Raw genomic sequence first — 21,936 nt, 5'->3', positions numbered from 1 at the left:
ATGGCCACCCCGCTGACAGACACATTGTATATCCAGCGAGTGTGGTGAGAGGCAGGCACGACAACTAACGCTAAGGATCGCTTCTTTTCTTTTTTCTTCAAGTTAGTTGCCTGATCAAATTTCCCCAATCGTTCCGTTGTGAATTATGAAGAAAAACACTGAATCCTTCATGGATACTTTTAGTACAAACACAGAAATGAAGATGTATTAGTCTGTCGCTACGGTGCATGGTAATTTGGGAGCGTGGAAAAACTATCGCTTGCACAGGTAAAGCATTAAGCCTTTGAGCGTCCGTGTGTGTATACAAGGGTGTGTGGTTTTTGGATGTGCCATTTAAACAAATATCCTCCTCCAAAACCGCCTTGTTTTGAATTTACATTATGCACGGACGTGGCCAAACAAAACACTAATGGGCGATGTAGCATGAAACAGCCGTGAAATGAAATCAGGTCCGAGGTGGACTTTCCAAGCACTGCTTTTCCACGGCTGCTCTTTTCACCCCGTGTTTGTTCACTGCCCAGACACAACACATTATTTTCACATTAAGTAAAACAGCATTATATTAACATTTACATCTAGTCAGTTGTATTAAAATCATTTATTTGCATGTTTTATTAAAAACGGATCTTGTTGAATAAATAGTTCATTCAAACTGATTCTTCTCAGTGATTCAATTGAACTGATTCACTAAATTATTATTTTTAATTAAATACTGTACGATTATGTCAAGACTTTTTGGTCTGTTCCTCATACAGAAGAAACAATTTATAAACACGACCCACACTAAAATAGTTTTCTTTCAAAAATGTTTTTCACCTATTAGGATTGTCACCATTTTATCTTAACTGTGTGGTGGCTATGAATCTTTGAGGGGGATGGGATGAGAGAAATACCCCGAGATTGTCTTGTTCTGTGTTGTTTCACGGGGGCCCTGTGTGACCTCTTGGTCTCTATGCTCAAACCCTCTCACCTCACAGCAAAACAAAGCTCAAGGCTTTGGCCCTCAGATAACGGGCTTATCCTATACCCATAAAAGCCTGTTTGTCCATTAGTGGACTCCTAATGTAAACTTCTGTATAATGCACCTTACATTGTATTAAAAGACATTCGCATTGTGCTGATCTGTTTATACTTCTTTAGTTGCACCTTGTATTGCATTCAGACATTTGTGTGATATCTACATCATAACTTTGCACTCCATGAAAATCTTTATTGTATATTGTATATACACTTATATTTATATTCATTTATATAAATTGCATTTACACTTCTGTTAAAATGCCAACTGCACTTCATTGGCTCTGTACTTGTACACTTCTCAAATCAAATTAAAGGATTAGTCCATTTTCTTAAAAGAAATATGTTTTTTGAGGCAAACATTCCAGGATTTTTCTCATTTTAATGGACTTTAATGGACCCCAACACTTAACAGTTTTAATGCACTTTAAAATTGCAGATTCAAAGGACTCTAAACAATCTCAAATGAGGCATAAGGGTCTTATCTAGCGAAACGATTGTCATTTTTGGCTAGAAAAAGAAAAAATATGCACTTTTAAACCACAACTTCTCAGCTTCCTCCAGTCCTATGATGCACCAGCGCGACATCACGTAATACGTCATCACGTCAAGAGGTCACAGATGATGTATCGAAACTATGCCCAACTGTTTACAAGTGTGGAGAAAGAGAACCGTTCCGACGTTGTTGTATGTCGAATGATACTAATTAATGTCTTTGTGTCAGTTTATTGTTTAAAATGGTCCGCAAATATGTAACACGTAACCTTTCAACGTCATTACGCAATTACGTGAGTTTGTGCTGGTGTGTCACATGACTGGTGCAAGACGAGAAGTTGTGTTCTTGGCAAAAATGACAATCGTTTCGCTAGACAAGACCTTTATGCCTCGTTCGGGATCGTTTAGAGTCCTTTGAAACTGCAATTTTAAACTGCATTAAAACTATTAAGTGTTGGGGTCCATTACAGTCCATTAAAATGAGAAAAATCCTGGAATGTTTTCCTCAAAAAACATAATTTCTTCTCGAATGAACAAAGAAAGGCATCAACATTTTGGATGACATGGTGGTGAGAAAATTATCTTTTTTTTTTTTTAAATGGACTAATCCCTAAATAAAAGTTAAATCTCATTTACAGTAATTATTACACTGATTTAAAGTAAAATGTTATTTTGTCTATATAGAGAGAGATCTTTTACCTTCTCACAAGCAGGACATTTTTAAGTCACAAGTTACAAGCGTAGCAAAACCTGTACACACGCACAGCACAGCCCTGCAATGAATGCTAATGAAATCAATAAATGTTCATAACCATTTGTCACAGGGAGGCCCTAAACTCTTCAGTATCCAAGCAGGTTGATAAGAATGTAGATGTGAATGGCCGTCTGTGCTGCCTGAATTAAAGGGCTGAGTTCTGTGTGACAGCTTAATTGCTTAAACTAGCATGAAAGGATAAACTTTATTTTAGGCAACTACTGCCAGACTCTTAAATAAGTCTTCTGCAGCTATGTTGGACCACAAACAATGCCAGAAAGAAAGAGAAAGAAAGAAAGAAAGAAAGAAAGAAAGAAAGAAAGAAAGAGAGACTGGGACAGAGGGAGTGAGAGATGCAGCGTTCTGAATGAGTGTAATAACAGCCATCCTGAGACTATAAGGGACTTTGACGTTATAAGGGTGACTTAGGTGTCAAGACTATGTAATTACAAGTGAAAGGGAGCACTGTGAGCAAAACCCTAAATATTTCGCACTCTTTGTTCATCTTCGGTCTAGTACACACATACAAGCAATCTTTTTTTGTGCTTTAGCAGAATCTATCAGTACAAATGTAAACATGAAGAACATGTGCAGTTGGACCAAATCTCATAGAAATTGCTTATTTGATGTTATTTTAATGTTGCTGACACAAAATGTTTATACAAGCAAATGAATAGCTCAGAAAACCCTCTAAGTGGCCAATCACACAGAATGCGTTTTAAAGGTAAAAACTATGGAGCTAGAAGAGTCTCAATAAAGATAAATGCACACACTACATTCACATATGCACACACAGGATTCATAAATACACACGCAGGATACACAAATGCACACAAAATTCACAAATGCACACACAAAATTTAAGAAGCCCAGAAGATTCACAAATGCACACAAAATTCAGAAATGCACACAAAATTCAGAAATACACAACCAATTCAGAAATGCAAACAACATTTACAAATGCACTCAAGATTCACACATGCACAGGACAAGATTCAGAAATGTATTTCTGATGCACACACAAATATATCTTGATTTACAAACTGTTTTTGGTCTCAAACTGTTTTTGAGACTCCCCTGACTTGGCTCGACACACAAATGCCTTTTTTTAAACAGGGAATGATCTGCAACCAATTAGATATCTCCCTTGTTTTAGCCAATCACAAGAACGCACCCCACATGGTGGATTGTTTACTTATAAGCCAATCACATGACCTTTAAGCTGGTTTGCCAACCGCCAATAAAACCGAAGAAGAAGGAGTTTACACAGCGTGATATGCACGTGGTGCGGGCGCCAGCTAACGTTAGCGCGGAGGAGTTCTGTCTGTCAGTTGGTTGGTTGAGACCTCAACATGGCTTCTGGCAACCACAGGGGAGCGGTATGTAGAACTTAAAGTGTTTAGCTAGTTATCTCCTTGTTATAATCGCCAAAAGCCTCAATTACAACTATCCATTTGTGCTTATTTTTGTGCGTTTCTGACGTATGTTTGGACACCAAATACAGATAATCGTGATTACAATATCAATGTGAATAATCTGCAATTATTCTCAACCAACCAACTGACAGGCAGAACTTCACCGCGCTAACTTTAGCTCGCGCCCGCACCACGTGCATATCACGCTGTGTAAACTACTTCTTCTTTTTCGGTTTTATTGGCGGATGGCAAACCAGCTTAAAGTTCATGTGATTGGCTTATAAGTAAACAATCCTCCACGTGGGGTGCGTTCTTGTGGTTGGCTAAAACAAGGGAGATATCTGATTGGTTGCAGATCATTCCCTGTTTAAAAAAAGGCATTTGTGTGTCGAGCCAAGTCAGGGGAGTCTCAAAATTCACACAGTAAAGTTCACAGACCAAAAACAGTTTGTAAATCAAGATATATTTGTGTGTGCATCAGAAATACATTTCTGCATCTTGTCCTGTGCATTTGTGAATCTTGAGTGCATTTGTAAATGTTGTTTGCATTTCTGAATTGGTTGTGTATTTATGAATTTTGTGTGCATTTCTGAATTTTGTGTACATTTGTGAATCTTCTGTGCTTCTTAAATTTTGTGTGTGCATTTGTGAATTTTGTGCGCATTTGTGTATCCTGTGTGTGTATTTATGAATCCTGTGTGTGCATATGTGAATGTAGTGTGTGCATTTATCTTTATTGAGACTCTTCTAGCTCCATAAAAAACGTCGGATCGCAATGCCTTTATTGATTGACTTCAGAAAAGAGCAGTGCACTGCGTTTTTTTATGTTACTATGCAACCACGGAGTCAGCTGTCCTCTAAGTCAAGGATTGAAGCGTGAGGGCTCTTCAAACTTTGGTTTGCTGTTAGCTGTCATATTAGCTGAAACTTAAAAAATTGACCTTGCTCTGACCTTGATCGAGGTGCAAAAACATGCAAGATACAGTGAGTATTCTGCACATTAGAATGGAAAAACGTGAATGATGTTGGGGATTTTCTGCTTAGGGGGTGTGCACAGCAAAGCATTTAAACGCGGCTGAAAACGCCTGGCGACCTCAGTCAATGATTTTTGTCCTGCCCCTCCTTCACTGTGATGGCCGTGGCTTTTTACCCAAAGTTTAATATTTTTCAACTCTCAGCATGTAAAAACACCAGCTGCTGGCTTTTAAAAAAAACGCTGCATTTCCATTGGAAACAATTGAAAACATATAAACGCGTGAAAGCTTTGGTGTGCATAAAGTTGACTTTTTACAACTTCAGCCGCTCTGAGCAATTAAAACGCATGGTGCGGCAGGCAGCAAAAATTTGATGCATTTGGCGAGCATAAACAGCATGCATAACGCACACTGCCAATAGAAAATCATTAAAAAAAGACTCCTGCCACTGCCACAAACGTGTTCTTTGTGATCCACTCCTACAGTGAGGGGGCACTCACATTATCCAAACCAAACCAAACCATGCCCCAGCGCGATTGTTACCCCTCCCTACTCCCCCAGGTGCACGCACTCACACTGTACTTTTTATCGATCCGAGTCCGGGCGCGCTTTTGTCATTAAGATGCGATTGTTTTGAAAAAAGCAGGAAGTAAAGCTCTCTCTTAACACTGGAACCCACCGTAATGATAAGTCTGTGTTTTTTATTCTGAGTCATTTGGTGCGCGATTAAAGACAGCCCTCTTATATGTCATCATATTGCTTAGTTGATCTGTCACGTGTGTAGCTCGGACATTTACGTAACCCCGCTGCTCGCATCAAAAGGTTTTAATGGAGGCAGATGAACGTGAGTGGTCGCGCAAATTACGCCTTCACCTTTTAAATCGCGCTCAGGCGCGATTGGGCTCGCACCATTGCCTTCCATGCCTGAGCCCAAGTGAACCGCGCTCCGGCCCACCTCTGCAACCCCGCCGCGGTGCGATTAACCAATCCGCGCCCGGGCGCGGAACAGAGAGATCACACTAGTCAAATGAACCAGGCTTTGGGGGTCAAACGTCCCAGAGCGCGGTTTGGTTTGGATAGTGTGTGTGCGCCCTAAGGGTGGTGCACACCAAAACTTTTAAACGCGGCTGAAAACGCCTGGAAAATGCCGAATGCCAGCTGTTTTTTCAGATGAGTGCCAGCTTTCTTCAGCTGAGCGCTTTGGTAGCGCTGATACTTCAGCTACCAGCCGGTTGGTTGCTGTGGTAATGTCCCGCTCCTCCTCTACTGTGATTGGACGGCCGTGTGAGAACTGACATTGACGAGCGGAGCTTTTCACTCAAATTCGAATTTTCAGCACGGAAGAAAACAGCTAGCTGCTGGCTTATTTGAAAAACGCAGAGCTTCCATTGGATACAATTGAAAACATGCGCCGGCCGTGGGCATAAAAGCGTTGGTGTGCATGGCCCCTAAGTGTGTCTAATTTTTGTAAATTAGCATTTTTTATCAGACTCTCATATTTAGGTTTAGTAATTTCACCTTAATGGCAATGAGAAGATTATTGGTAAGTAACTAAAATGCCTTATTTTCACAAATGTCGCTTTAGTTATTTCATTGGTATTTAACAAATTTGACTTCTTTCACTGCAAAACTCTCTTAGAAATCTCCAAAAATCTCTATTCTAAAAAATGTTTCCATTCAAGCTTTGCTGACCTTTCTGAATAAAAGGTAAAATACTCAGAAATTCAGTCAATATCCTAATATATTCCTTAAACCTCCTTTAACTTTTTGTGAACTTAGAGGACTTTGCTGAAAAATCATTGTGGCATTTGACCAATTCTGCCAATACACCAGTATTGTTAAATGGCCTGAGGCTATTTAAGGGGATTAAGGGGATTTGAAGCGAAAGTATTTGTTTACTGTATAATACGTCCTGATCGCATTCGGTCAATATCATTATCTGATTTTTGACTAAAGTGGCGTTTAGTGGCTTTTGCATGAGCACTTTAAATATAATTACTACAGGCTAAACCTGCAGTATTTTATTTACACATTTACCTATCCTATTTTTTTAAAAGTGTTTTTTGCATGCAGAAATTCCAGTGTGTAAAAAACAGCCAGTAAATTTATCTCTATATCAGTCCCCAGGGGTTGTGTTGTCTGTAATCCATGTCGGCATGGTGGTAAACGGGTCTCCACGCCTGTAGAGCGGGGCCGTGAAGTGACACCAGCAGACAGCCATGATGGGGCTGGAGACTAACTTTATTAACACAAAGATAGCAGATAGCATGAGAAGATGGAAACGTAGTCCTCTATATACCGTACACTACTCGTATATTCAAGACTAGAGTAAAAAAGGTTGCAGGATTAACAAAGAAAACATAGAGACACATTTTTATGGCCTTTGCGTGGTTTACGAGCAGGGAGATGAGCACTCACAGTAAGGCTGACAGAGAGAGGGAGAGTTTTACTGATGACTAAACCAACAAGGTTCTGCTGTCAGGTTGATTTTTTACGCTTTAGAGTTATAAACAGGATCTGTTTGTTCAGTGAGGTTTTTAGTCTGAGAGTCAAACCGGTCACCAGACACGGGTCAGTAAAGGGAACACAGTGTGACCTGCCTGTAAAGTTACTATCATCATTAAATAAGCAATTATAAAAAACGCAAGGTTTATATATTTTATATATTTATCCATAAGAGCTTCGCTGGCTCATGGTTTACATATTCAGTAAATGCATACAGCAAAATATAAAAAAAATTAAGTTGAACCTTAACCTGTATTTTTGCATTAATTGGTCATAAAAGTTGATCTGACCTCCAATAAAGTTACACAACAGACAAACACAGACTGTTAACCTATTGATGCAGATCAACAAATACAATTTTATGAGGTAGATTTAGCTTTTTTAAATGAGTGTATTTACCTTGGTGTTGAAGCCCATTGCATTCTGGGAGGTTTTGTAGAGTTCGGGGTATTTCAGCATGTTTTCTTTCCTGCAGGATCGCTCAAAGATGCCCAGAGTCAGAGGAGGCAGAGCCGTAAAGAGCTAATGCAAATAAAATGGATAAAGAAAAACAATTACACAGAATTTGTGATATATGCAACATGTTTAATATTCATGCTTCAGTTTTTGTAAATACTCTTATACCAGCTTAACATTCAGAGACCAAAAAGAAAACACGTCTTAAGGTTGAATCCAGTCCATAAAGTATAAACGCTGTGGGTCTGTGGTGCTATCAAAATATTGCGCTGTTTGTTTGATCATCCTGACCAGCCAGACGGAGACCAATGGCTTAACCAAGTTTGACCTGCTTGAAAACAGCCAACATATTTGCAATGCAAGATTTTCTACTACAATTTCAAGAAACTAATTGTAAATCTAAAATTGTATAAGCCCAAAGGCTTTTTCCTCAAAAGATTTTCATTCGGTTGCATGTGGCAGCCCACTGAGCATTTAACTCTGAAAATTATTTCAAACAAACATCTGCCACCGTGCATGCAGCCTGTTAGCAGATCTCCTAGATGCTTTCATTTTCCAACCGCGCTCTAAAGTTACTGCCGCGCGGCAGCTGTTGAAAGCGAGAGGGGCCGTATTATAGTCCAGAGGGGGTTGAGGGGTCAGTCGTAAGTGTCTCTCGCTGGTCCAGCTGGAGCTGCCCGGCTGCGGCTGACGGGCCAGTGGACACGGTCTGTTGGGTTTCATTCTCCTCCATTCAGGGGTGGATTCGGACCGCTGCGCCAAGCAGACCCCCTCTGAAGCTGTGGCATTCCTGCTCTCTCAGATAAAGAGAGAATGTGACAGGCCAAGTTGTTCCTGGCCTCACAACTCCAATGATCCATTACACGGGCTGATGGGGAGCCATGTTCAAATTTAGCTTTTCATTCAAGCGTAAAAAATAATTTCTTGTGACAATCGAGTTGGGTGGTTGAGCCATTCCTGTTGTGAATGGGAAGTCCTTTCTGGGTTCTTATTGAAAGTTTCCTTAAAATCTCAGTTTTACATTTACTGAAAAACCTTTGCCAAGGCCATATCAGTTTCAGACAAAATAGTTCCTCACAAGAAAATTGGAGAACCTGTTGATAACTTTGATCTTTTTATTCCACACTTTCTGACTTACCTGTTTGTTTGAGAAAATAAAAATCTGCATGTACTTTCTTTTGTACATTTTAGTTTATAGAAAAAAAATCTAGCTTTGCATTTTAGTACTTAAAAGGTACATATTGGTACCAAATGTATACATATCTAAACCTAAATGGTCCATATTAGGGCCTTTTAAGTGGGTACTGGGTGTTTATTTGTATTTGTTTTGTTGTTAATGGAGCCATTTCTACAAAAAGGCTTTTCTTTTTTCTTAAATAATTTCCCTTTTCATAAAAAATTTAAATAATAAACAACATCAGTTCCTATCGGGCAAGCCTCCAGCCAAACTGCCATATGTGTACTGTATATAAGTGCCTGAATTCAACTAATTTCTTTATCATCCACCTTTGGCCTGTTTAACACAGATCTTTGGGGCATAAGCCTCTGTTGTTGTAGCACATTCAGGACATAGTTCTGGGTACGAGGGAATATGGCTTGGACAGGTGCTCATAAATTAGAGGGAGATTTTTCAGGACGGTGCTGACACGGGACTCAGTAAAGGAGCCGTCTGGGGTGCCGCGGCTAATGAGTTTCTTGCCCGAGCGCAACAGGGGAGGCGTTTTAACACATTTCCTCTCATAGTAATGAAGAGAGGACAGTAAATCACATTTGCACGTGTGGACGCAAACTTACCACGTTGTACAAGCCGATGCACCAGCGCTCGAACAAAATCTGACCGGAGAAGCCGTTAACAAATGCAAACCAGATCTGAAAGATACAAAAAAGACAATGTGCAGGAATTAGACCTTTACTCAACATGACTGCAAAATATTAACATAGTAACTAATGTATATGCTTTTAAAGTATTCCCAGAGAAGTAGTAACACATAAAACCAAACATGACGTGACAGAACATATGAAAATCATTATAACCTCAACGTGTGTAACAGGTAAATATATACCAACATTAATCATCTATTGTCTGGTTCATGTGTGCTTAACTCGAAATCCTACAGAATTTTAATTTAGGTTGATCGATGGCTATTGTTTTCTGTGGGGGCTTTCGGTGCTTGAAACTGAAAAAGGAAGAGAGATTGTGAGTGAGAGAGAGATACAGATAGATGGAGAGAGAGAGAGAGAGAGAGAAAGCTTGGGCTGACCCTGTGTCTGCTTGACAGTCTCATATACTGGATCACAGCAAACGATTCATTATAAGATCAATCCTGAGGATAAATATGCCAGTTGCGGGTCAGTTTTTCATATGGAAAGACAGTGGGGTCCAAATGGGACAGGTATAGTAAAAATACTTCTGGTTTGCATTTTCTATCGTAAAATGTAAATATAACTGAGCTACAAGTTGAAAAAAATGTTTCTTAATAAAAAACAGCATTAATAAAAGCTGTCATGCAAATAATCCTTGTGTTCCCAGCATCATTTGATAATAAATATCCAAATAACATCTTGCGTGCTTCAATAAAGATAATCTGACTTTTGTGCAAAGAAACACAAATATAATCTATGAATATAATATACTGTCTAATATAAAAATTACTACAAGATGTCATTAAAACCTCAGCAGTCCAGTTGCTTAGCAAACCAAAAAGAAGCTCCACTCGAGAAGCACAATCTCGTGCGATGAAGCTACAATTTAAGCTTAACAGATCATCGTTCAGCAGACAGAGATGAAGAGAGAGACAGCATGGGATGTTAGTGCTGGAAAAAGACAGAAAGAGACTTCAACAGTTCCCATGACTTCAGCCAAAGGGGATTAGAACAGCTCGTAAATCAGATGCACCGCTTCCCACCTTCATCAACCCCAAGTGTCTCATCTAGAAGCAACTGAACCTGAATCAGCATTTCACAAAATCCATCTCAAATCAGTGCAATTGCACTAAACTTCTAGAAGCCTCTCTAAAGACTGAAAGATCTTATTAAGCTTAAATATGTGGACCAAGCCGAAGACCTCCAATGAGAAGGAAAGATAACATACCTAAAGCATGTGCAACACAGATGGAGTTCATCACGTAATACCTTTACAAGCTTAACTAGCATGGCAAAAATTCTTGTTTATGACAGCAGCTGTATGATTTCTTCAGTTTCTACATGACAAGGTGGATTAAAAAAAAGTTGGATATCTGGAATTGGATGTGAGAATTCCAGAAAGCTGATATTGCTATCAAGTGTGAGCTCAAGAGGCCGCAATTTCAATTTGCCGCATCTTAAAGAACAAGGGCCACAGCACATAAGGGACATATCATGAAAATCTGACTTTTCCATGTTTAAGTGCTATAATTGGGTCCCCAGTGCTTGTATCCACTTAGAAAATGTAAAAAAGATCAAACCTGTAACTAGGTTTTGGTAAACAATTTTCTGCAAGCATGTGAAAAACTAGGTCATTGATATTTGGCTCCCTCTGTGATGTCAGAAGGGGATAATACTGCCCCTTAATCTGCACTATCCAACCACGCCACTGCCATTTAGTGCAGAGCTCAGCTCATTTGCATTTAAAAGGAAACACCTAAAAACGGCACGTTTGCTCACACCTACAAAGTGGCAATTTTAACACGTTATAATAAAATATATGGTATTTTGAGCTAAAACTGCACATATGTAATCTGGGGACACCAAAGATTTATTTTACATCTTAAAAAAAGTCTTGTGAAATGTCCCCTTTAAATAAATGAAATAGAAATTTATTCTGGATGTTTTACTGCAGATGCTAAAAGTACAAAAGATTGTGATTACATTCATGTCTGTCTGTTTGTGTGCGTGAGAGAGAGACATGCTTGTCGAGTAGCGCCACAACCAGGCGGACATTTCCTCGCTTCATTTAACTCCATTATAGAGGCGTGAATTGCTACAAATTTTTGGGTTTTGACGGAACCCCCGACAGCGGCCTCCTTCTGCTCCAGCGATGCTCTTCGTCCTCACACATACGGCACATCCACAAGCCGCTCTCATTCAATAGTGCGAGCCAATGCGTGAAAATGTTCCCTAAACAAATGTCTGTCACCCCTCCTTTTCAGCCCCACAGGAAAAAGAGAAAAGGAGAGGAGGATTGGTCGCACTCCCCCAATACGACCCCCTGCGCCCACGCCTACCCGTTCCAACTCCTGTTTCTCTTTCCATCAGGTGCATTCTACCATGATATTGTTTTTAAAAGAGAGCTGCTGCTTCTGAATCCGTTCTGGACATACTGATCTATAGAAGCTACATCTCGTAAGCATAATGGTTTTCACGCTACAAACTACACCCTACCCTAAATTTAACCCTCATTCAACCTGCTGATAATTAGAATAAAAATAAATTAGATTTTTCTTTTAGACATCTTCATTTTTTCAAATCAAGATACATCGAAAAGCAAAATTTAGACATGAAGCGTTTTACGAAAAAAAAAAGATCAACATGAGAAAAGTATTTGCTAGTGGGAAAAGAAAAATTTACTTAAATTACGTTTTCTTTTATTAAGTCGAAACTGGCAGATATTTTTCTTGATTTAAGCTTAAACTTAATTTTGATAACATTTTCCAGAAAACAAAACATAATATTTTAGGAAATTTTGCTTTCCATGTACATGTGTATTATTAATACAGAATTTAAGATACAGTGTGAAAACTTTTTTTGCACTTAAATTTTTAAGTATAATCAAATTTGATTTGTTATCTTGACTAGTAAGTTGTTGTAACTTTTAAAATAAATATAAATTAGCTTAACTTATTTCATCGGACACAAGTGCGGTGATGCGATCACGCGTCTGGAACTTAACTTCCAGTCTCTATTTGTTTAATGGTCTGACTAGTTGCTAAACTGAACTCTTGAACAAATATCTCATTGAAAATAACAAATGTGTTGGTTTCCTAAATACGAGGGAAGTTGGCGATCATGGATTACCGCTATTTGATGGGAGGTTTGGCAGCCGATCGGTAGTTAAGATTGCATACATTATATACACACTGCAAAAAAATGACTTTCTAACTAAGTATTTTTGTTTTGTTTTCAGTAGAAATATCTACATTTTTTTAATTAAGATGTATTTTCTTAAAGAAAATAAGTCTAGTTTTTTGAAAAAAGTATCAAATTTAAGTGAATTTGTGCTTAAAACAAGCAAAATTATCTGCCAATGGGGTGAATTTTTTTTGCTTGAATTAAGTGTTTAAGAAAAAAAGAAATCTTATTTCAAGATTTTTTTCTCACCCCATTGGCAGATATTTTTGCTTGTTTTAAGCAAAAATCCACTTAAATTTTATATTTTTGTCTAAAAACTAGACTTCAACTGCTCATCAAGAAAAAGCATCTTAATTTAAGAATTTTTAGATATTTCTACTGAAAAAAAGACAAAAATACTAAGTAAGAAAGTCAGTTTTTGCAGTGTAGTACACATTTTACACAGTAACATTAGCTAGGTGTTGTTTTTGATACGCTTTAGCGATGATTTGAATTAAGGTAATCTACGTGTTGTTTTTTTAGCCAGTTATCAGAAATAAACTACTCTAAAAGGAATTTGTTGTTATTGATTCTTAGCGGAGTTTACTCGAAGTTACGTTTGTTCCACGAAAGCCGTTTGTTTATGTTGTTACTGCTGAAACCGTCTATAAGTTGCAGCAAACTAGTCAAAATAAAAAAATCTTCTAAAACAACTTGTAAATCCAAATAGATTATACTTAAATATTTAAGTAAACATTTTTTTACACAAAAAAATCTTAAGAAATGCATTTTTTTGCAGTGTGATGACTTTTCAAATGTCCACTTGTTTTTATACGTTAAATTACATTTTTAAAAATGTGTCCTTCACGAGTATAGTTTTGCATGTGTATGCATACACACCCACACACATTCACAAATAAATTATGAACACCACAAAGGCATTGCATTATCTTCCTCCTTGCTAACAAATAACATCACATTTACATCCTGAACCTCGGAAAGCCACTTTTTTATGTGCAGTTTGACCGTAAGCCACATGGCACACAGAAATGTAGTGGCCACTGGCATGCTGGTAGTCGAGCAAGCGGGTCAGAGAACTGCATTAATGCGAGTCTCCCTCATTGAAGGCCTACAGGCTCCAGGATATTGTTGTGCTAAGTCAAAATAAAGCCTCTATTCATAGGCAGCACTACATGCATATGAGAGAGCGTTTTGGCCTGGTCCTCTGGGTCCTGTGAGAGCCCCTCTCTCCATCTTCCTTCAATGAGACAGATTCATTGATTTGCTCATTAGAGACTAAGGACACAGTGTGGAGGACTCTCGCTTTCTTTTCCTTCCCTTCTCATTCAGAGCCGTTCGGCATGGAGGTGTGACTGCCCTCTACCCTCCGCTGCACAATCTGAAAAAGCAAGCAGTGTGTGTATGTGTGAGAGCGAGATTGTGTGTTCCTGTGAGACTCGCCCTGAAGGGCTCTTGGCATATTTTTTAAGGAATTTTGAAATCAGTGATTCCACCCCCGTGCAGTGTCTCGAGGTTAGGCGGGAGGAGAAAGAAGAGAAAAGACGGTTGCGTCCTCCTTAGCATGTGCTCTTCAAAAAACTGAACCAAGCTTGAGTTTATGGAAATGAAAAATGGTCTTTGATATCCAAGCTGATTGTTAGCTGGTTCAAGCTGGTTTAGATGGTTGAGTGGTGATGGTGGGAACTTGGCTGAGCTGGTAGACCATCTTGTACAAGTTAACATGTTTGGAAGACAGCTTCACACATTTAGTATATTTTGATTCTGACACAAATGATTGCAATTGTGTGTATATTTTAACTGGTCTGTATGGAGGACCAGGAGTGACATTTCAAAAATAAAGTCATGATAAAACATGATCAAAAACTGTTTTAAATAGGTCTATTAATAATTCCTTTTAAAAAGTGATTAATTATTTGTTTAAAATTTTTATGTTTAAATCATTAAATTGGTTTAATCATTTTATTTTTAAGCGGCACTCTTGATCCTCCATAGGCCTGGCCTAATTTCTGAAACGGCTTCAACTGTAAGTTGGTTTTAGATGAATTCTCCAACAGAGGGAACCCATAAAATAAAACAAAGACCCTTTCCAAATAATCCAAGGAAATGACGGCCAAACAATAATGATGAGCCATTACATTGTTTTGTGTGAGTGACAGAAAAACCAAAAGAACCTGATGCATGGTTTTACAATGATGGCACCAATGAGACTGTAGGGCCCAGGACTCTTTCTCTAAAGCATGCTGTTGTGTCTGAATGAGGCTCTTGTAATGATTTGAGAAATGCTACTCATCCGTCAGTCCTGCCGGTGCCTGCTGAAGAGCTGTCAATCAAGCTCTCAAGAGCCCAGCAGGATAATGACAGTCAGCACAGCAATTTGGTTGTAAGAGAGGCTTTCTCCATGTCTCAAAGTAGCTTAAGTTTTCTTTCTGGCTAATTTTTGCTCATGTCGAAAGAATGCAAGACAAGATAATGAAGACTAAACAAACCCGCATGGCAAATGTTAACTTCTTTTGGATTTACTTCAAGAGTTGGCCTTCAAATCCAATTGTCTGAAAAACTGTAAGAGTAAATGTGCTTCGTTGTGGTTGGAGTTGAAAAGACTTCTGTCTGGAAACATTGCTAATAATTATACCACTCCGTTCCAAAAAACTTGTAAGCTCCGATGTTGCCTATGACTTCTATGGCACCATCTCCCTGCCTCACCGCATGTGAAATGTATTTGATTATTTTCAATAGAGTATAGAGAGTATAGAGGATAGCTAATAAACAAAAAATGCACATGGAAGTGCAAAACTGTTTAAGGTGACAGATTTAAATATCATAAATTCTGTATAAAACTCCTATATAACACACGAAGAGTTTGGTTCCAAAACGCAATAAATCCATTTTTGACTAATTTGGGTAAAAATGTGTTAAAGTGACAAGATGAAAACCACAATTTTCTGTTACAAACTTTTCCATAGCATCTTTAGATTCTAATAACATGTAAAATTCTACTCGATAATTTGATTTTCAAATATTTATTATAAAAACAAAATGAAATATAATCAAAATGCAATATACCAATGATAAGTTTTTTTGAATGCTATAAATCTATTGAATCAATATATAAATTTGCATTCATCTTTGCCATTTTATATTTATTTAGTTGACTAGTGGTAAACACTGATAAAAAAATAAACATTAATGGCATAAATGAAAACGCTTACTTTGTCATATCAAGAACACTGTCATCCTTGGGATGTCGCTGCTGAACTTTTTTGACAGCGATCAGCTGTAAAATGTTTTGGTCCTTCTCATTTTCGTTGACTTCGAGTAAAATAATGAAAAGTTTAAGAGATCCCCTTGTGTCAATGTGTTAGCATGACAGAAGCTTGATGCTGTCCTGTGAGAACAAGAAACAGCAGACATTTTTCGGTCTTTTGAGTGCCTCTAGCGTAAATTATTCGATTTTGATGGCTTGGCTTACGTTTCTTCCCCACCACAGGTTTAACAATGCCATCAAAAGTATTATTTTGTTTTTGTTTGTTTTTTTGATCACAAAGTAGATGAGAAATACAAGGATTTTGTGTGTATTCAACATGCCGCCATTGTTGTTTACAGTGCCTGGAATGGTGCGCTGTAATTTGTTGAGCGGATTTATTGCATTCTGCAGAGAAGGAGGACTGGCGTTTATCGCATTTTGGGAAAAAAGGGACAAAAGATGACAGAATAACACATTGGATATTGGATTTTGCATAAAATTAAAAATTTACTTTTTAATACTGACCTGATAGAATACTGATTTTTTGGTAACTAAATTTTTGGTAACATGAAAAAAAATGTATGCATGCATACATGAGAGCATAACATGCTAACCACAAATAAAATGGCCACAGACATCCTTATTCTACTTCCTTCAGGTTAGAAATGGAAAAAAGTCTATGAAAAAAGCCTTCACGGACTCAAAGGTAAACCTATTAGGACGACAAATGTATCCCTTTAACCTACCTCTGGGAAGCAAGTGTCTTGAATATCAGGCCCTTACAAAACAGAGGTGTTTCTAGTGTGAGGCAAGGAAACAGTAAAGCTTTGCCCTATTGTTCTCCAAAAAAGCCCCTGTTGCAGAAGGGGGAGTACATTTTGTGCTCATAACAAAAGATGGGTTCTGGAGAAAATATATTCACCTCCAGGAGCTGGGTGCGCTGGGCGCTTCTCAGTTCTCTTGGAGATCCAAAGGAGAGCTTAAATAAAAAACTACAAAAAGAAAAGTGGCTAGAAGTATTTGGAGGGCGTGTCCTAGTAAGGCCATTCAATTTACTAAGTGGTTCCTGTGCCACCTCTTATGCAAAACATGTTAAGAGAAGTGGTTGTTTTTTGATTGATAAGAATATGTGAAATGCGATCATAGTCAGAAATGTTTGTGCTCAATGCTATCACTGTGGAACAAAATCATCATGTACCAAAAACGCTTAAAATATCAAATTCATTGACCCATAATTGCTTACAGCTACAACGTTTTGAAAGACCCCAGATTCCCACAGATTTAACCCACAGTCTCCACCGAATGTCAAAACGGGGGGAAAAACATCAAGTTTCTGCTACATTTAGAAAACAATACCACAAATGCTTCTGAAACTCCCACATCTAATTGCAACCGAAGCATGTAAACAGGAAAAGGCTTTGACATGGGCTAAACCGAGCCACAAACTTACCCTCAACAGAATGATACAGCATAACATGAAAGCCAAAAATTTACATTCAGTCATTATTATCCATTACTTCCACAAAAAGTTGAAGAATGTACTGCCCACCCTTTTCCATGAATTTGAATGGGAATCTCTGCAGTCGGGCTACATAAAGCACCATTAAAATCCTCAACATAACTTGAGCACAATGCACCAAGTCTTCACTAAAACATAAAGCTATCATATGTCTTTAGGAGACTTGAAAGACAGACGGCATGAGTCTAAAGGATTAGTTTTATGATGCTTCTTTGTTGAGCCTGACAACAGAATCATACACATTGCTTATCAAATAATGGCTCCAACATTTCTCAAAATCTCCTTTTGTCGTCAACTAACTCGCATAGGAAAAGAAAAAACAAACACATATCTGGAATGATATGAGAATTTATAGGGTGAACCATCCTTTAAAAAAAGTCTCATCTCATCATCATCATCTTTGTTTCTCTAGCAGTCTTGGATGCCAGCAAGCAGGAATCTGAGGGGCTTTTCTGAGATTTACCACAGCACATAAAACAAAGTGAAGATGAAGGAAAAAAGAGTTCACAGGTCAAGTGGCACATGAGAGCATGAGCGCTGAAGATAAAAGATGGATTCATGAAGAGCTCATGTTTCTGTGGTTATGTGGCTCATGACTGCTGGTATTGGTCTGTTGGGAACGTATTTCCCCAAAGGAAAAGGTTCACTTACATTTACGCGTTTGGCAGACGCTTTTATCCAAAGTGACTTACAAGGTATATACGTTTAATCAGCATGTGTGCTATCTGGGTTTAAACCAATGACCTTTTGTGCTCCTAGAGCAATGTTCTACCGCTGAGCTACACAGGAGCACTACAGGTTCAATTATCCATGCGTATTATCATGTATATCTTTTGCTATCCCTAGAAAAGCTACGAGCCAAACTTAACTCCAGCCAGATTTGAACCGCCTTTGGTTCTTGGTGAGTTTGGATTTCAACTGCTGCTGAGAAAGCCTAATGTTGTCTTTAAGGTATAACGTGTTCAGCCCCAGATCAAAATGGCCAAACGCCTTTCAGGATAAATCTAGTGCTGATAGCAGCCCTTTAACATGTCAGGTCACTCTTGGTCAAGTCTCTGAACCCACTATCAGCACCAGGTCTGGAAACTGTCAAATACCATTTCAGATAGATTGCCTGTGGGCTCCACTTTGACAGACCTGCACAGAAACACATCTCTCTTGCACTGACACAAGTGCAGTGCCAGTTAATAAATGAGTCCATGTGTAGTTATTTAGTCCAGTTTCAATATTTACTATTAAAATTTATTTAAAGGGGACATTTCTCAAGACTTTAAGATGTCAAATAAGTCTTTGGTATGCATGTGAAGTTTTAGCTCAAAATACCCCACAGATAATTTATTATAGCATGTTAAAATTGCCACTTTGTAGGTGTGAGCCAAAATGTGCCGTTTTTGGGTGTGTCCTTTTAAATGCAAATGAGCTGATCTCTGCACTAAATGGCAGTGCCGTGGTTGTATGGTGAAGATTACGGGGCGGTATTATCCCCTTCTGACATCACAAGGGGAGCAAAATTTGAATGACCTATTTTTTCATATGCTTGCAGAGAATGGTTTACGAAAACTAAGCTACTGGGTTGACCTTTTTCACATTTTCTAGGTTGGTAGAAGCACTGGGAACCCAATTACAGCACTTAAACATGGAAAAAGTCAGATTTCCATGATATGTCCCCTTTAATATAAAGGGATAGTTAACCCCAAAAAATAAATTTTGCCATTCTTTCTTCATACTCAAATTGTTCCAAACCTGTACAAATTCAACTGCAATTCATTGAATGGCCGCTAGAGGCTGGCTCCAAAAGGGAGTCAATTCCCAGAGACCCCCATGTTAAAATGGCCAACTTTATAGAAGAAAATATTATGTTTACAGTCTGGTACAAAATTTTTTGTATCTGTATAGCTAATTTTGCCCTTCATGACAACTGCGAGGAGAGAATTTTTTTGTAACTCATCCTTTTACATTATATTAAGCCTTAAAATTCTGCATAATTAAGGGTGTGACGGTTCAACAGCCAAAGTCGAGCTAGGGGCTGTGTTTCAGCATTCAGCCACCTCAGCTTCACCGACATCCCGCATCTTTACACGTTTTCAGATATCCGTGAGTGATGCGTAGCAACACGTGGCCAAGATGCCAACGGCAGGCACCGCCTACTTTAAGCTTCAAAAACGATCTTCAAAAACCTATGGGTGACGTCACGGACACTACGTCCATCTTCTTTACAGTCTATGTATCTGATGCTTTTTTACTCAGAGTTGACTATTTTCAGTTGCAGGCGTTTAGAGGGCTCCTGCAAAAACTACTGGCACAGCAGGTATAAACAGCGCACATTAACGCTCACTGCCCATAGAAAGCAATTTAAAAAAGGCGCCTGACACTGCCAGAAACACGTTCTTTGTGATCCGCCCCTAAGACATCAGTGTTGTCTGCTACTTAATGTTACATAATCCTTTAAAACTTTAAAGTCCCTAATATTTGAGATAATTCAATTTGAGCTGCATGTGCTGAATTAAGTGGATTAAACTTTAGTTGACTTTTCTCCTTACCTCAATAATGTAAAGCACAATGTTCTTGTAGAAGCAATACAGGATGCACTTGGCAACGCGGTTGTAGTTCCAAGCGCCGTGAACCAGGAGAAGATTCTTCAAGTATTTGAACTGTCAAAGAGAAGGAAAAACATAGAGATAAGCTAATTAAAGTCTACCATTTACACAAGATCTGAATAGTACAGAGCTATAGTTCCTCTGCCAAATTCCCCTGGATTTTGAAATAAAGAGACAATCTTATCCGTGTTGGGCAACAGGAAGCCCGGAGATGCAGGGGCAGAACCCCGACTGTCTCACAAACATTCCAGCCACAGTCCATTATTCAAGAGTTTTTGAGTTGTTGAAAAGCAGAGGTAGAAAAAGCATGCTATCGCTCTCTCGGGGCTGAACTGGACAGTAGCACTGTTTGTTAATAATGCTGTACACAGGAAGCTGCAAACATGAATATTAATCAGTGAACAAGTATGGACGTCACATTTGATCTCCTCGAGGGCACCCTGATGGTGACAATGTTTTAAACATCTTTCCTGTTAAATAAACATTTGGGTCACTCTTCTGGGGGCAGAACAGTGGGTTGGGATGTAAGGGGTACGGAGCGTGTTTGAGGGGATCAGGAGTCGTTTGACCTCTGGATTTGAGCTGTTGACAGACAATCTACAGTGGGGTCTGGATGTGGAGCCCCTGTCTAAAATCTATCTGGTTTGTGGCGGGTCCAGCTTGACCTCAAGCACAAGATGGCAGAGTTCCTGCTGCTTCATGTAGATAATATAATCAAACCTTCAAAGCGGATCCCAAACAAACCTCAAGCCTGGGATTAACACCAATTTATAAAGCATGATGGTGCAAAGATTACAAATCTAGACACCCTTCACATGTAGCCATAGGAAATGACAGATTCTCAAATCTAACAATCTTGTTTCTTTAGTTCTTTAAGAAACTATTACAGGATATTTTAATCTATGACGAGGAAACAACCCCATTCAATTATGTGTAAACCAAATGCAACCAAACAAATTAGACCCAGGAGGAGAAAGGGCCCACCCAAAATCGTTTTGTCAAGCCCAATAAATGTCTGTAATGACCCCAACTTAAACATCAGTCTATATATAATACCATCTGTATGAATGTCTTTATCTAATTCAACACCTAAAGAGAAGCAGCAATGTGAGAAGTTTTTATGGTGCAAAATATAACATGACACTTGATTTAGATGATGGATGCATGTAGGTTGACGTTAGGACCCATTAAAGTTCCCCCTCTGATCCAGACCATTTCATATGAGCCATTTTGCTGAAAGGCAGTTCAGATAACTCTCTACGAACCAGTCTGTATTCACTAGCGTCCACCCACAATGCCATGAGGGTACTTAAGACAAGACAAGATGCTTTCTAGAGTAACCCGATGCATGAGGCCAGGCAACAGACTGCTCGGGGCCGCCTGTAGCAATACAGTACAAGTGTGAAAAGAGATGTTACTGTGAACCGCACAAAACATAAAATGAAACACGGGACAGTGATGGAGAGCAGTGTTGACAGCGATCCATGACACTTGAGATTTTCTATTGTTACCTGTACAATAAAGATTGTGCTGTATCAAAATCGGAGAATTACAAAACATCTTTTTAATTAAGTTTACATAAGAGGGGAAGATCCAGTTTCACAGACGGCAGGGGTTTGAATAAGACAACACTCCAGCTATGTAAACTGACCCTTTTTGCAATCTCAAACTGCCACAGGTTTTAATCTTTCACCCCAGATAATCTAGATCCAGAGTCATGTTTTGGGAATGGCACTGTAGTGATATGAAACAGGAGTGCAACTTTAGAGAACTGATGTGCTTTAGGTGTAGAAGGTATGAATGTCATCGGGTAAATAATAAATAACATGCAAGTTTACAGGGTTCTTGCAGGTTTCAGTAAATTCAATTTAAGACCTTTTAAGACCATTATGAGTGAAATTTAAGATCAACATG

General features: G+C 38.7%; 1 protein-coding gene across 7 annotated transcripts in view; it reads right to left on the bottom strand.

Moving 5' to 3' along the window:
* The window catches only part of atp8a1 (ATPase phospholipid transporting 8A1), a 148,377-nt gene that overhangs the window by 19,951 nt on the left and 106,490 nt on the right, over window positions 1-21,936 (bottom strand). For all 7 annotated transcript variants that reach the window (XM_073812189.1, XM_065273726.2, XM_065273736.2 and 4 more), the window contains 3 exons: window positions 19,966-20,076; window positions 9,411-9,485; window positions 7,560-7,682 (listed from right to left, as the gene is read on the bottom strand). In XM_073812189.1, the coding sequence (XP_073668290.1) occupies window positions 7,560-7,682; window positions 9,411-9,485; window positions 19,966-20,076 (309 nt within the window). The remainder of the gene's footprint in view (window positions 1-7,559; window positions 7,683-9,410; window positions 9,486-19,965; window positions 20,077-21,936) is intronic.

The sequence above is a fragment of the Paramisgurnus dabryanus genome, chromosome 16 (assembly GCF_030506205.2).
Source record: "Paramisgurnus dabryanus chromosome 16, PD_genome_1.1, whole genome shotgun sequence".
NCBI lineage: Eukaryota > Metazoa > Chordata > Actinopteri > Cypriniformes > Cobitidae > Paramisgurnus > Paramisgurnus dabryanus.
Note: the sequence above shows the minus strand (reverse complement) of the source record. Positions and strands in the feature narration are given on the sequence as shown.